This window comes from Emys orbicularis, chromosome 7 (assembly GCF_028017835.1).
Source record: "Emys orbicularis isolate rEmyOrb1 chromosome 7, rEmyOrb1.hap1, whole genome shotgun sequence".
In the NCBI taxonomy this organism is placed as follows: domain Eukaryota; kingdom Metazoa; phylum Chordata; order Testudines; family Emydidae; genus Emys; species Emys orbicularis.
In genome coordinates, this window is record NC_088689.1 from 104,247,149 (window position 1) to 104,262,641 (window position 15,493).

The 15,493-nt window shown below is 41.5% G+C and overlaps 1 protein-coding gene across 1 annotated transcript in view; it reads left to right on the forward strand.

Moving 5' to 3' along the window:
- CACNA2D3 (calcium voltage-gated channel auxiliary subunit alpha2delta 3) overlaps positions 1-15,493 on the forward strand; it is a 729,039-nt gene that overhangs the window by 300,759 nt on the left and 412,787 nt on the right. Inside the window, exon 5 of the mRNA XM_065407986.1 lies at positions 5,879-6,041. Coding sequence (XP_065264058.1) covers positions 5,879-6,041 — 163 coding nt within the window. The remainder of the gene's footprint in view (positions 1-5,878; positions 6,042-15,493) is intronic.

Below are 15,493 nucleotides of genomic sequence, written 5' to 3' on the forward strand. Positions count from 1 at the left end.
TTGCTGTCAAGTCCCCCCCCCAAATATTTTAGTGGGAACAGCAGATTTGCGTCTCACGCTGGTGGAATCGCCCGCATTCCCCCCCCCCCCGACTGCGTAAAGCTGAAATCGCGCATGTTAAATGCGCGTAAGATGTGACAGACCTGTAAGCAGTATATATATGAAAAGATGGGAGTTGCCTTACCAAGTGGGGGGTCAGTGCTAATGAGGCCAATTCAATTAAGGTGGAAGTGCCTATTCTCAACAGTTGATTGGCCAATCAATTGCATTGGCCTCGTTAGCACTACAAAAGTAATCAACTGTTGAGAATAGGCCACTTCCACCTTAATTGAATTGGCCTCGTTAGCACTGACCCCCCCACTTGGTAAGGCAATTCCTATCTGCTTACTGTATTTTTCACACCATGCATCTGCTGAAGTGGGTTTTAGCCCACGAAAGCTTATGCCCAAATAAATTTGTTAGTCTCTAAGGTGCCACAAGGACTCCTCATTGTTTTTGCTGATACAGACTATCACGACTACCACTCTGAAATCTGTTTACAGGGTATCCTTCAGGAATAATGCATACTCCATTTCAAGCATATTGGTAAAACAATTTTATATGCCCAATATTATAGTGTCTCTCCAGTCATGCAATAACTACATGGTAATGGAAATGATGGTAATAATTACATACTTGCAATACTAATACATCTCTGTCTCCTGTAACTAACTGGAATCACTACTGTAATTTTCCCCCCTACATGTTATATTTAGGTTTTCACAGTCCTGATAACCCGTGTGTGTATTTTTCCTGTACTTACTCAGAAAACCACTTGATGTACCTTCAGAAGACCTGTCACATTAATTTAACATGAAACAAAGTTATTCTCTCTTTCATTCATATTGTTCTGCAATAATGTGATTTCACAATTTTATTTTAAAGCAGCCAACCGAATTGTGTTTATTATTACAACTTAAAGGGGAGTACTTGGAATGTACGTGAAAACTGGGTCAAAATGATTTAATACAATATTTTTCCTTTTTAAATAAAAAGGAAATATTTATATTTCAAAAAGTAAATATTGTTTTCAAAAATATTTATCTAATACTTTTATGCTAAACCACTTAAAGCATCATCACAAGATTTCTATTTAGTCTGAAAAAAAAGTAAGCAGTCAAAAGAATGGCCTTCATCTCAAAATAATTGCATTCATTTGCAGTAGTTCTTGTAGAGAGCTAATAGTACTGCAATCCACTTAGAGCACTTTTTTATAGCCTAACTCACTCACTAGTGTCTGGATTCAGCAAGGTTCCTACTGAAGTCCATGGAACTACTCATATGCTTAAATAGGGCACATGTCTAAGTACCTTGCTAAATTGAGGCTTGTAGCCCAAAAGTTTCCCCATGGTCTTGGGTCAGTCCTTCTCTCTGGTGGGGAAAAAAAATCCTTTTCTGGTGGCTTTAACATCCCCCAAGCTTTGCATTTTTCCCAGGATGCTTTTCTACTATACTCTTTGCAAGAATCCAGTCTCCTGGCAGTTTATGGTTGGTCATAGCAGCTGTCCAGAGAGATCATCCAACACACATCAGCTGCTGTGGCAGAAATTTGTCACAAACATTTGTATTTAAACAGGCTTTAAAATAAAGCAAATTACAGTTGAAGCTTTCCTGTCAGAATCAGTGTCTGCATATTGAATTAACCTGCAATCAGTTTTTAGTGGCTCGCCACCCCACCCACCCAAACATAACAGGTTCCTTTTTACCACTGTTGCACCCACTGTGTACAGACCCAGCCTAAAGATTTTGGGTCTGTTAGTGATATAATTCTTTGAAATGCACCCCAAACTCAGTGGACTCATTTTATAATAAATGTGCATGGCTCATGAAGGATCTTTTGGCCCTTCTCTACTCTTGCTGAAGTAAAGTAGTTCAGCTGCTTGTTCCTCTGATTGTTCTACTAATCAGTTTGCATTGGCTCATGGCTTGGAAGGTTTTCTTAACAAGGAAAATATTTAAAAAAAAAAAAAAAAAAAGAAAGAAATGAAAGCAGAGATTTCTCTTTAAATTTCTAGTTCTCCCAAGTTGCTGTGGATTTTCCAGTGCTAAGTGTTTGCTCATTATAGAGTGAGTGGGCATGAAAAATGATTGTTAGAGTTTTCAGAAACCTGCATATTGCAAAGGTGGTGTTGATGTATAATAGTGAATGTGTAAAATACAATTTGTTTACACAAGAGCAGACACAAATGCACAAGAATATTAATATTCTTGTACAGGTCTTAAGTAATATCTCTGTAATAAATGATGTGAATGGATTTCCTTGTAATGATTTTGCTTTGGTCTGTCACTCACTGTGCATGTCTCTTTACGCACAAGGTTAGAATATTCTCACTGTTTGGTCATATCACAATCAGTCTCACAGTACTCCTAACCCAAATAATCATTTTGCTGTTTACCAGGCTAATATGTTTTTGGCATGTCATATTGTGCACTGTGGGAGCTCACCTTGTTAAGGTTACATCAGAGGTTGACAAGATTAAACTGAAGTCATTTTCTCTTAGAGCTTAGCAGCTAGAGTATCTGTGTTGTCAGCAAATAAGAGTTTATTCCCTTTCCCTAGGGCATTATCTCAAATGTAGTGTCAGAGTGCCAGATGGATTTACCTTACTATTTTTAATCCAATTTTTATTTTTAATTTTCCTCTTACCACCTTTCAGCTATCACATGCAATATTTTCCTGGGAAGCTGTAGCAAATGTGCACAGAAGAAACCACTATACATTACTGCCTAGATGCCAATCTCCTCCTAACCTCAATGCTAACCATTTCAGGTTACCTGATATTTGTTCTCTGTGGCATGATTTTTAAGAAACAAACAAATTATTTTTGTTCATTCAACATGACACAAAAAAGTTTAGGGGAGACTTCAATAAAATCTAATGTTTTTTGTTATTAGTTACGGACTTTAATGCCTTTAGAATAATTGATGGATGAACATACGTTTCAATTTGGTTTTACTTGTATAGTTTACATAATCGGATTATTCCAAAAACATCTCCACAATTGTAAAACATGAACCATAGACTCAGGCCTAAAAAGTCAATTAATCAAACAAACAAAAACCATTTAATTGCAAAAGTAGTAGTGTATTTTATTTCGAGTCTAACAAATTTTAATACCCAACTAGCCTGGCAATTTAACATTTACAATTGTAAATTACTTTTCCTTTCAACAGAACATAGTGAAGGAGGATGTCTACTGATTAATCCATTTGGGAAAGGAATAACCAAATTGATGAAGGAAAGCAAAGTATGCCAGCAGTGTGCTTTTGTTCGTGACTCGTATGCTTTTCTTGGCCAAATTGCAGTCTGACCAATTCCTTCACATACTGTGTGTACTTGACCGTTTCCATACCATTTATATGTTTCTGTTTCAAGAACTTCGTATATAAACAGGATAAACCAAATTCTGCTGTTAGTTTTATCAATGTAGTCAATGGAATTGCACCATAATTAGCAAGAGCAGAAATTCAGGGAAGGAAGGCATTGCACCTTTCTCTTAAAAGTTGTAATATTTAAATATATTGTGGTTGAATTTTGATTTACATGTTTAAGAAAATCTGTTTAAAAAAGCAGAAAAGTTCCATTGTCAATGACCGTGAAATCCAAGGCACGCACAACTTGCCATCATATGATTAGATGCGTTAATATTTAGTACTGTAATGTAAAAAGTACTAATGTGCCCCCGGGTCTCCTGCAGCCTCAGTGGTGGAAAGGTGCTGTGTGTGGGCCAGCAAAGGAAAGAGAACTTTCAGTGACTTTAAGGCGTGCTCCTCCCTTGTTTAATCCCTTCTCTGCCTCCTTGTGGGCCTGAGGTGCGGGCTCTTTGGCACATTGGCACAACATAAGCCTGTGGACTTCCACTCCCTAAAGAGGTTTTATAAGCCCTCCCCCTTGTCCAGGGTGGCGTTCTGCACCCTGCGGAATAGCTCCCCCCTCAGGATTAGAGTAAGGGACCAGGTTTTTGGCCTTGCTGTTTGGCATCATGCTAGTCACCTTTTCCAGGCTGGGAAGGAATTTATCCTCACCACTGGATTGGCCTGTGCGGGGTGTGTGTTTCCGCTTTCCTCTCAGTAGCCCAGGTAGACAGTGGGTAAGATAGGTTGTAAAATTCATGATGTTGGAACTTGGCAGGTAATTGTTCAACAGGGGTCTGGTTCCCTAATAAACTGGAGTCTGAGGTGGACTTATGGGGAGGCATCCCCTAAAGAAGCTGAGGAAAGATGGATTGAGGCGCCTAACGTCTGGTACAGTGGGGAGAAAAACCCCTTTCCTCAGCTCCCTTAATCCTCATACAAGGGGTGGGTGCTGGGGATCCAGCAACAGGTTGTGAGTGGGCAGAGCCAATGGCAGACCTCTCAGATAGGTGGAAAGGATTAAGGAAAGACTGATGACCTGCACTATATGATTTAATGCTGGGTAGTTCCCAGATGAGATAAAGTTGTGGCCTAATTAAACCACATTTCTTGCACTCTGTCTTTCTTCCTGCATAGCCAGGACAATAACAGCTAAGAGAGTGACTGTGCTGTATAAGATTCTGCCTCAGGCACGTTGATTGTAAGTTGATGAATGTTTCAGTGGAAATACATGAACTACAAGGTATTAGTTGTTTGCATTAGCTCAATAAAACTAGTTGCACGTAAAATTGAAAAATGACACCTTTCAAAGCATTTAAAGCTTTCAGGTACCCATTGTGTATCATTTATCTATTTCTATGCTCAGTAGCTATATTTTGCCCTAATAAATATAAAGAAGAAATCCTATAAAGTTAATTTCCACAGGATTATGTATCTAGTCTCTACGTGTCCTATTATTATTTATGATCATGTACTTAGATATAAGAATGACTGGGATTCAACTCCATGGGCTTCGTCATGGGCTTTGATCTTTTACAGTTAGTAAACATTTGAAAAAAATTTTTGTTTTCAAAGGTTGAAAGATTAAAAAGGGATTATGTACTGCTGCTTGTTGCCTCCAGAGTTTGCTAGAATCCCTGTTTTTTGAGCTAGGTCTCTCTGTCTTTCTTTTTTTCTCTCTCATGTACACACCCACACTCTCATGCACCCCCCAATCAATACTTTTATCTAAATTGCTTTTGCTTATCTTGCTATGCTCTTTCCAGAATAAGCCAAATACCATTTAGGAGTCTTTACACATACAGATGATGATTTCTTTCTCCAGAAAAAAGTCAAATCTAGATTTAAATTACTGTCAAAGTTGAAGTTGGATTGTATGAAACCTTTTGTAATATGTATTTGTGATGTTCAGCATGAAATAGATAACTCCTTTTCTTTAAGAGATGCCAGTGAATCCAAATTATGGTTGAAGTAATATAAAAACCTAGGAGAAAAATGCTATAAAATTCTGCTATCATCAGTTTTAGCAAATTCCTTTTAACATACTTTGTGAAGTCAGAATGCTTTCAGCTCATCAAGCCATAAGTTCATCACTAATAGCAGTTCTCGAATTAATGGAAAATATTAAGCTAAGAAGAGAGACTTTTGCCAGTATATAATTGTGCAACAAATGGTTTGGATTGAGAAAACTTTGTGTTAAAATAGTACTTCTATTGTGTACAGTGGAGTTGGACTGCCCTTACCATTTAGCTTTAAGAGGGATGTGCAGTCACAGATACCAAATTGTTTTCAGAAAGAAGTGCACACGTACTAGTTTCTTAAAATGAGTCTTTTAGCTCCTAAAAATGTGTAGCTTTTTATATCATGTTCTTCTGCTTTAGACAAAAAACATATGCTAATAAATATTACATAGGTGGATGAATGGATTAAAATGTAAGAAAATTGTTCAGAGGGTGTAATAACTGAATGTGAATTTCTGTTGCAGTATGAATACTTCAATGCTGTTCTCATAAATGAACGAGATGAAGAAGGAAACTTTTTAGAACTGGGGAAGGAGTTCATTCTAGTGCCAAATGACCACTTCAATAATTTGCCTGTGAACATTAGCCTGAGTGACGTCCAAGTACCAACCAATATGTACAACAAAGGTTAGCTAATATCTTCTTTCTGTCAGCATTCCACGAGTTAAAGATGTGTGGCAACATGTTGTTAATAAATGACTATATTTTATAAACTAATTCTGTATTTTGTTAAGATTAGTTTCTCTCAATCTTCAGATGAGGTTATCTTCAGAGCTGTAATTCTTACGGCATTATTTCTTTTCTTCTATGACAACATGTATGGTGACCTAAAATAGTCAACACTTTGCATATGTATTTTGCAGCACATATTGTATCAGAGGAAAACTTATTTAGGGCAAATTGTTTCCCATAGTTTCCAGATCAGTTGAACAGGCCTTAAACTGTCATTCATTAGTTAGGCTCTCTATTTGCCATGAGCCTAAATGCACCTTTTAACATGACAGAGAGTAAAACCATCAAGCAGGTAGGAAAACTCTCAGCTGTTTATAACTACAGCTGCTGCTGTCTCTTAGGTGACATGTACAGCAAGTTAATTTTAATAAGTTATCACACTTGATACTGAGTGGTATACTTGACATGTAGTGCATAATGTATATGCCTAACAAATGTCTGATCTAACAAACTCAAAGTGGTTTGAGCCTGAATATAGGGAGTACGAACTAACTCGTAACAGCTCGTTTTCATTTTCCCTTTGGAATTTCTTGTTGTCCAGTCATCAGAATTCAGTCTCTATGTCTGCTTATTGCAATTATAGAGCAACAATCAATTTAATTTTTTGGGCCAATCCAATGATGAAATGTATTAAGTTATAGCATACAAGTTTACAAACTGTGGTCTTTGGAGCCGTTGTCAGTGATCCAGGGAGAGCTGCCTGGTCACGTGATGCTGGCTTCTCATTTAAACTGTGTTAAAAGACAGCTAAAAATGCATTCAGTACTTTCCAAATGCTACAATTCCATGTCAGCAATTGCGGTAATTGACGCAGGGATGTTGTGTAATCGCAAATGAAAAGGGAGATAGTCCAAACAATTTGGACTGAGAGGAGAAGTGATTCATGAGGCAACCTTTCTTCTAAGATGTGATTCACACTACAGAGAAGCCTGAGAACTCAGAAATTGTAGAGAAATGTTTAAATTTGGGATCACAAAATAACAAAGCTTTACAGAGAATATTTAAAGGTTTGTGAGATGATTGAAGTGGAATATTTTAAAGAGATTTAGAAAAAGCTTTGAAAACTATCAAATAATTTCTGTTGCACTTTTAAAAAGTGCTAATATTTTTCTAGTTGTGCCTATCTCTAAATGAGCTCATTCCAGACTTTCTATATTCGTATTGAATCCTCATTAAAAGAAAATCAAAAAGGAAATATTATTGTGATGGTTGCAAAGGGATTTAGAAATGCTAAATTAGTCATATTTGTAGGGAGAAGTTAAGTGGCTGAGCAATTGAGGGGATTTTATTAAAATGTGAGAACCTTCTTCCTATTCAATATTATGCAGTACTTTTCTGTACAGAACTACTTTTCAGACTCTAATGAACTACACATTCAAGTCTAAGTCAACTGGGCTGCCAACTCATGTTTTGGCCACTCATACAGGATCTGCCTATAGAGATATATGAGGGAACTCCATGATGATGATTCCTGTCTCCACTTTGCCTAATTCAAACCAGCCAAAATAATCACTTTGTACAGCTGCAGAAACATTATTTTTATCTTTCAATTTTTTTCCAACTGCTGAAATCTGGATTATTGCTGATATTTTCCTAAAACAGACACACAGACCCAGCTTGGATGTTCACGTTGACATTCCCTCAGCAAAGAGAGGTGATCCATATACTTAGGCTTTTTGGCACACCATACTCGTGTTTATCCATTACAATGGTATGGTGCTCGATAGCTTAATCAAACCATTGGCTTAAGGCATAGGCCCTGGATAGTTATGGATTGCCAGCAAAGCACCTGCATAACAGAGAATGTCCTTTGGTCGGCTGTGTCTTATGTCTCATTTTGTTGGATTCATAGGGGATTGGCAAAACCACACAGTATTGCCAACCAGAGTATTTGAAATCATGAGTCAAGCCCCAATAATAATGAGATTGGCTTAAAAATCATAAGACTTTTAAACATAATAAATTTGGGGGACGTTTTAAAATATTTGACCTCTGTTGTTTGTGCCTAAATGGTATTTCTACACTGCAGTAGAGCTCGGGCTAAGGGGCTGTTTAATTGTGGTGTAGACGTTCGGGCTTGTGTGCAGTCTAAGCTCTGGGACCCTCCCACCTTGCAGGGCCCTAGAGCCTGGGCTCCAGCCTGAGCCTGAATGTCTACACCACAATTAAACAGTCCCTTAGCCCGAGCCCCGGAAGCCTGAGTCAGCTGACCGGGCCAGCCCGGGCGTCTAACTGCAGTGCAGACATACCCTTAGAATTCACATTTTCAAGCTTTTGTCTGCAACCATGAGGACTAGAAATTTACTTGGGATGGAAAACGATGAGATTTCATGTAATTCCATGAATCCCAGACTTGGGACTTAAAGCAAGACAGCAAATATCAGGAGATTTGTGATAAAACCAGAAGAGTTGCCAACACTGAATGCCACTGATATTAGTACAGATTGTGAATTCCTAGATACCATCAGAGATATTGGGCAGTGCTCCCATCAGTGTCTGGTTGGGTGGGCACAAGTGGCAGAAGGCCGATAAGCACAGCAGAACTTATCACTTATTCAAATATTACAGACTGCTCATATATAGCAGTCTACATTTATACAGCACTTCACAGACCATAGGTAAGACACATTACATTCGTGAGGAGCTCACAATATAAAAGCTAATATGCAAAATGGTTAAGGAAAAACACCCAACCAGCTTTAAAAAAAACAGACAACCCAGCCCAGCATGGAAATATATATAAGTAAGTTTATATACAAACCGTTTGACTGAGTGAAGAGCACCTATCCATATTGTAAAGGTACATTTAAATATGCAACAGGGGAATCACTTACTAAATAATAGGAGTTGTGCACAACTATATTCTCTTTCTGGTATAACTTTCTGATCTTAAATTTTGTATTGGTGTGAGGGTTAGTCTGATTATTAGTGTGCCATTACCAAGTGTGGTCTTGGATGGTAGCTGTCTCTCTTTCCCTGTGTCTCCTGTGTACTAGTCTTACCAAACAGAGTACATTAATTAACAAGATATGAATCTTCACCACTGTAATGCAAAGCTAATGATCTTTAGAATGTGAAGCCAGTACAAGTATGGGGCTGTAGTGAACAGACTGATGTTTCTGAATTCCTATAATGAATATAACTGAAGGAGTTCTGAAGCAAAGTGGGATGTTAGTGTGCTTATTTATATGTTAAAACACACAACACTCTTCCAGCGCTCAGCTGTTTCACCAAGAGACTTGTGTTCTGTTTCTGAGAGCAAAGTTAAATGTTTGGGCATGGTTGCAGGTGTACTGAGGTTATTTAAAATGCAAAAGTTTGAGGAAATGGTGCTGGGAAGTATCTGATTACAATAATATTTTGTTTTTCAAGCAGTTTAAAAAGCATAGAAGTTGAACAGTCATTATATAAGAATTGATAGACGTTTTCGTAAGACTCAAGATAAGGTGCCATTTTAAACAATGAATAAATTACGTAAAACCAGTGTGAGATCAGAATCATCCCTTGTGTATTTTAGAAACACTAATAGTCAGATACTTAGGTGTGTCAGAGCAGTGCTAAGCCACCTTGGGAAATGGTGCATAGGTGGCTTTTTGACACCTTTCCACCCTCAATCTCTCCTTCCCCCATCCTTGAAGACTTCCCGGAACCAAATGGTCAGTTAGAGCAGCTTCAGGGTTACTTTAACTTGCATGAGCTGATAGTGACCCCCATGGAGCAGCTCTCCTGGCCAGGATTGTTGGAGTGCATTGTGCTCTGGCCCTGCATCCTCCCCAGTACACCTGCTTTGCCAGTTGGTGGGAAGCAGGTAGCTAACTGGGGGATCCTCAGCTGCTACTTAATTACTGCTTCAAGGCCCATTTGTGCTACTGTAGTGGTACAAAACAAATTTACCAGAGGCCAAATATATGGACCAACCTCTGTAACATCTCTCAGAAACCAGTTTCAGCAGCAGGAGTCTGATGTCCAATTGTGGGAGACAGCAGACAGTAGTTTGAGTCCCAAGGTTGTCATTTAAGATATTATGGGCCTGATCATGTTCTCATACCACGTATACACCTGTGTGACTTGCTGAGTTAAATGGAATTGTTCAGCTTTACTGCGGGGCAAATGAGAGTGAACTCATACCTACAGTTGAACAGACTGATAGTGAACAGAGATAATAAAGTGCTTTTATGGTGAAATAAAATGACAGACCCAAATGGTTTCAGATCACTGCAGCATTCAGAATACAATCTGGCTTTACTAAATCTCTGCTTTAAGTAAATATGTTCAGTATAAACAATGACTTCACTATAAAAATGCACTTTATGGCATTCACTGTAATTTTTAGCCATGGTCCAAACAGGGAAGCAAATCATCACAAAGACATTTTTAAATCACGAACAGTTTGTTGTATAAAAAATTAAATACACTGTAATGAGATTGGCTTTTCCATCTGGTCATGTGTCTGCTACCTCAGTTTCCCCAACCCAGTTTCCTAAAGAATGCACAAAGACTTGCATGGTTCCAGGATACCACCGTCTTTGGGTCTAGTTTATTAACAACAGTTCAGTGTCAACTCAGATAGAAATCTTTCCCACAGACTTTACAGTTCCTTCCCAAACCACAGTACTGATGTCTGGACTTTGCTAAAGCTTCTCCCAACTGAGGCTTCTATTGTTTCGCGGCGCAAGCACTGGGAGGGAGAGGGGAGAAATAGGACCCAGTGGCACTCTCAGGGGAGGAGGTGGAGGTGGAGTGGAGGCGGAGGTGAGTTGCGGCGGGGGAGCAGGGCGGGGAGCTGCCGGTGCATGCAGAGCACCCACCAATTTTTCCCCGTGGGTGCTCCAGCCCCAGAGCACCCACGGAGGCGGCGCCTATGCCTAAAGTTACAGACTTAGTGTATGTCTACACTATGAAATTAGGTCGATTTTATAGAAGTTGATCTTTAGAAATCGATTTTATACGGTCGATTGTGTATGTCCCCACTAAGCGCATTAAGTCGGTGGAACGCGTCCTCAGTACCATGGCTAGCATCGACTCACGGAGCAGTGCACTGTGGGCAGCTATCCCACAGTTCCTGCAGTCTCTGCTGCCCATTGGAATTCTGGGTTAAGCTCCCAGTGCCTGATGGGGCAAAAACATTGTCGCAGGTGGTTTTGGGTACATGTTGTCAGTCTTCCCTCCCTCCCTCCGTGAAAGCAACTGCAGACAATCATTTCGCGCCTTTTTTCCTGGGTTACCCGTGCAGACGCCATAGCATGGCAAGTATGGAGCCCGCTCAGCTCACCGCTGCTGTTGTGAGCATTGTAAACACCTTGCGCATTATACTGCAATATGTGCAGAACTTGGCTAAGAGATGGCAGCACGAGGACGATTGTGAGGAGGACATGGATACAGACGTTCCTGAAAGCACTGGATGTGGCAGTTGGGACATCATGGTGGCAGCGGGGCTGGTTGATACAGTGGAACACTGATTCTGGGCCCGGCAAACAAGCACAGACTAGTGGGACCGCATAGTGTTGAAGGTATGGCATGATTCCCAGTGGCTGCGAAACTTTCGCATGCATAAGGCCACTTTCCTGGAACTCTGTGAGTTGCTTTCCCCTGCCCTGAAGTGCAGGAATACCAAGATGAGAGCTGCTCTGACAGTTGAGAAGCGAGTGGCAATAGACCTGTGGAAGCTTGCAACGCCTGACTGGTACCGGTCAGTTGGGGATCAGTTTGGAGTGGGCAAATCTACTGTGGGGACTGCTGTGATTCAAGTAGCCAATGCAATCACTGACGTTCTGCTATCAAGGGTAGTGACTCTGGGAAATGTGGCTTTGTCGATGGCTTTGTCGATGGCTTTGCTGCAATGGGGTTCCCTAACTGTGGTGGGGCGATAGACGGAACGGATATCCCTATCTTGGCAGTGGACCACCTTGCCAGCCAGTACATAAACCGCAAGGGATACTTCTCAATGGTGTTGCAAGCACTGGTGGATCACAAGGGACGTTTCACCAACATCAACATGGGATGGCCGGGAAAGGTGCATGACGCTCGCATCTTTAGGGACGCCGGGCTGTTTGAACAGCTGCAAGAAAGGACTTACTTTCCAGACCAGAAAATTACTGTGGGGAATGTTGAAATGCCCATAGTTATCCTTGGAGACCCTGCCAACCCCTTGCTCCCATGGCTCATGAAGCTATACACAGGCAGCCTGGACAATAGTAAGGAGCAGTTCAACTATAGGCTGAGCAAGTGCAGAATGGTGGTAGAATGTGCCTTTGGACATTTAAAAGCTCGCTGGCGCTGTTTGCTGACTAGGTTAGACCTCAGTGTAACCAATATTCCCATTGTTATTGCTGCTTGCTGTGTGCTCCATAATATCTGTGAGAGTAAGGGGGAGACGTTTATGGCGGGGTGGGAGGTTCAGGCAGATCGCCTGGCGGCCGATTTTGAGCAGCCAGACACCGGGGCGATTAGAAGAGCACAGCTAGGCATGCTGCGCATCAGAGAGGCTTTGAAAACCAGTTTCATGACTGGCCAGGCTACCATGTGAGAGTTGTTTGTGTTTCTCCTTGATGCAAACCCACCCCCTTTGTTGATTTTAATTCCCTGTAAGTCAACCACCTCCTTCGATCACAGCTGGCAAAGGAAATAAAGTCACTATTGTTTTGAAACCATGCATTCTTTCTTTATTAATTAAAAAAAAAGTGAGATAACTGACAAGGTAGCTGGGGTGGGGTGGGGTGGGGTGGCGGAGGAGGGAAGGACAAGGACATATTGCTTATTGTAGCCACACTACAAATCAAAACTGTTTGAATGAAAGCCTTCTGTTGCTTGGGCCATCCTCTGGAGTGGAGTGGCTGGGTGCCCGGAACCTCCCCCCCGTGTTCTTAGGCATCTGGGTGAGGAAGATATGGAACTTGGGGAGGAGGGCAGGCAGTTATACAGTGGATGCAGTGGCGGTCTGTGCTCTTGTTGGCTTTCCTGCAGCTCCACCAGACACCTGAGCATGTCCGTTTGCTCCCCCATTAGCCTCAGCATCACATCCGGCCTCTTCTCATTGCGCTCACTTGAAGCTTTCCTGGACTCTGCCACTGAATGCTTCCATGCATTACGCTGTGCCCTATCAGTGCGGGAGGACTGCATGAGCTCGGAAAACATGTCATCGCGAGTGCGTTTTTTTCGCCTTCTAATCTGCAATAACCTCAGGGACGGAGATGATAGGGGGATCATAGAAACATTTGCACCTGCGGGGGGATAAAAAGGGAGAGTAAAATTTAAGATGATACATTCCTGAGAACAAAAGGGAGACTCTTTCACAGTGAATCAAGCAATTCATAGCAGACAGCACATGTGCTTTAGGTACAAGGTCGCATTTTGCCTTTTCTATTGAGTGCCTGCCGGTATGGTGACACATCACACACAGCTGGGCAACAGAATTTGCTTTCCTGGCAGCCATGGTAAGCCAAAGAGTACACGGGCTTCTAATGCCTTCATAACATGTGGGTATGGTTTCATACTGCAGCGCCCTCCTTTTCCATAGCAAGCAATGCTGGTTGGGTTTGCCATTTAAAAGGAGGGGCTGTGGTTTTCACCGTGTGGCTATTCTCAGGGATGATCCCTTTTAGCCAAGCGCAAATAGCCCAGCATGACTGGGATCCTTTTACTGTTCCCTTACAAAAATTCCCCTATTTCAACCAGGTGACCATGAATGATATCACTCTCCTGAGGCTAACACAGAAAGATATAGACCAAATGTTGCTTGAATGCGACCAAAATCCAGGACCATTCGCTGCCATGCTTTGTGCTGCAATGATTCCAGACTACTTGCTACTGGCTTGGAGCGGTAAAGTGTCCTACCGTGGAGGACGAAATAAGACAGCCCTCCCCAGAAACCTTCTGCAAAGGCTTTCAGAGTACCTCAAGGAGAGATTCGTGGAGATGTCCCTGGAGGATTACTGCTCCATCCCCAGACATGTTAACAGACTTTTCCAGTAGCTGTACTGGCCGTGAATGCATCCCAAGTCTTCATGGCAAATCAAACATTAGACACTGTTGCTTTTAAACCCTGTACTGTAGTTACAAATGTGCACTCACCAGAGGTGCCTTCTCTGCCTTCAGGGTCGGGGATCCCGCCTTGGAGGGTATTGGCTCCAGGGTGATGAAAAGCTCCCGGCTGCCGAGGAGAATGGATTCACCGCTTGCCTGCTGCACATTCTCCTCCTCCTCTTCTTCATCCACAAAATCCTCCTCCCTGTTGCGTGAGACTCTCCCCTTGCAGGTGTCCACAGACAGTGGTGGGATAGTGGTAGGGTCCCCCCCTAGAATGCCATGCAGCTGATCATAGAAGCGGCATATATGCAGCTCTGTCCCAGAGCGACCATTTGCTTCCTTTGTCTTTTGGTATACTGGCCTGAGCTCCTTAACTTTCACGTGGCACTGCTGTGTGTCCCTGTTGTAGCCTCTGTCCATCATGCCCTGTGCAATTTCGGCACATATATTAGCATTTCTTCTTTTTGATCAGAGTTCTGCCTGCACAGATTCATCTCCCCATACAGCAATCAGATCCAGTGTCTCTCGTTCGGTCCATGCTGGAGCTCGTTTGCGATTGTGGGGGGACTGCATGGTCACCTGTGCTGCTGAGCTTGCCACGCTGACCAAACAGGAAATGAAATTCAAAATTTCCTGTGTACCTGGCTAGTGCATCGGCGTTGAGAGTGCTGTCCAGAGTGGTCACATTGGAGCACTCTGGGATAGCTCCCGGAGGCCAATAACGTCGAATTGCGTCTGCACTACTCCAAATTTGACCCAGCAAGGTCGATTTCAGCGCTACTACCTTTGCCAAGGAGGAGTACAGAAGCCAATTTTAAGAGCCCTTTAGGTCGACGGAACTGGGTTGGTTGTGTAGACGCATTCATTATAAAATTGACCTAACGCGGCTAAATTCGACCTAACCCCGTAGTGTAGACCAGGGCTTAGTTACAAGAAGTTTGATGAAATAACTAAATAGATACTACAAGTGAAAAGTGTAATTTTTCTTAGCAACAGAAAGCAAGTAGGCTTAACTAAGTTGATTTAAGTTAATGGAAGATTTTCTTTTCACACATTTCCAGTTCACTATATGCAACCTTGTCTGACTCACTGAGTTTTATAATGCAGAAATATTTCCTAGAGGATAAACTTTCATTCAATTAGCACAGTTGGCAATGGAATTAAATGTGCTTTATAGCGCTGCAAAACTTAGTTATCTATTGAGCTGTTTTGTTCTGTGTTAAATATACTTACAGTAAGAAATTGGGATGGAGGGGAGTCCAAAGCTACTTAGTATCAGATAAAATACAGATTTCAAAAATCTGACTGCTCTGTTCGCTGTT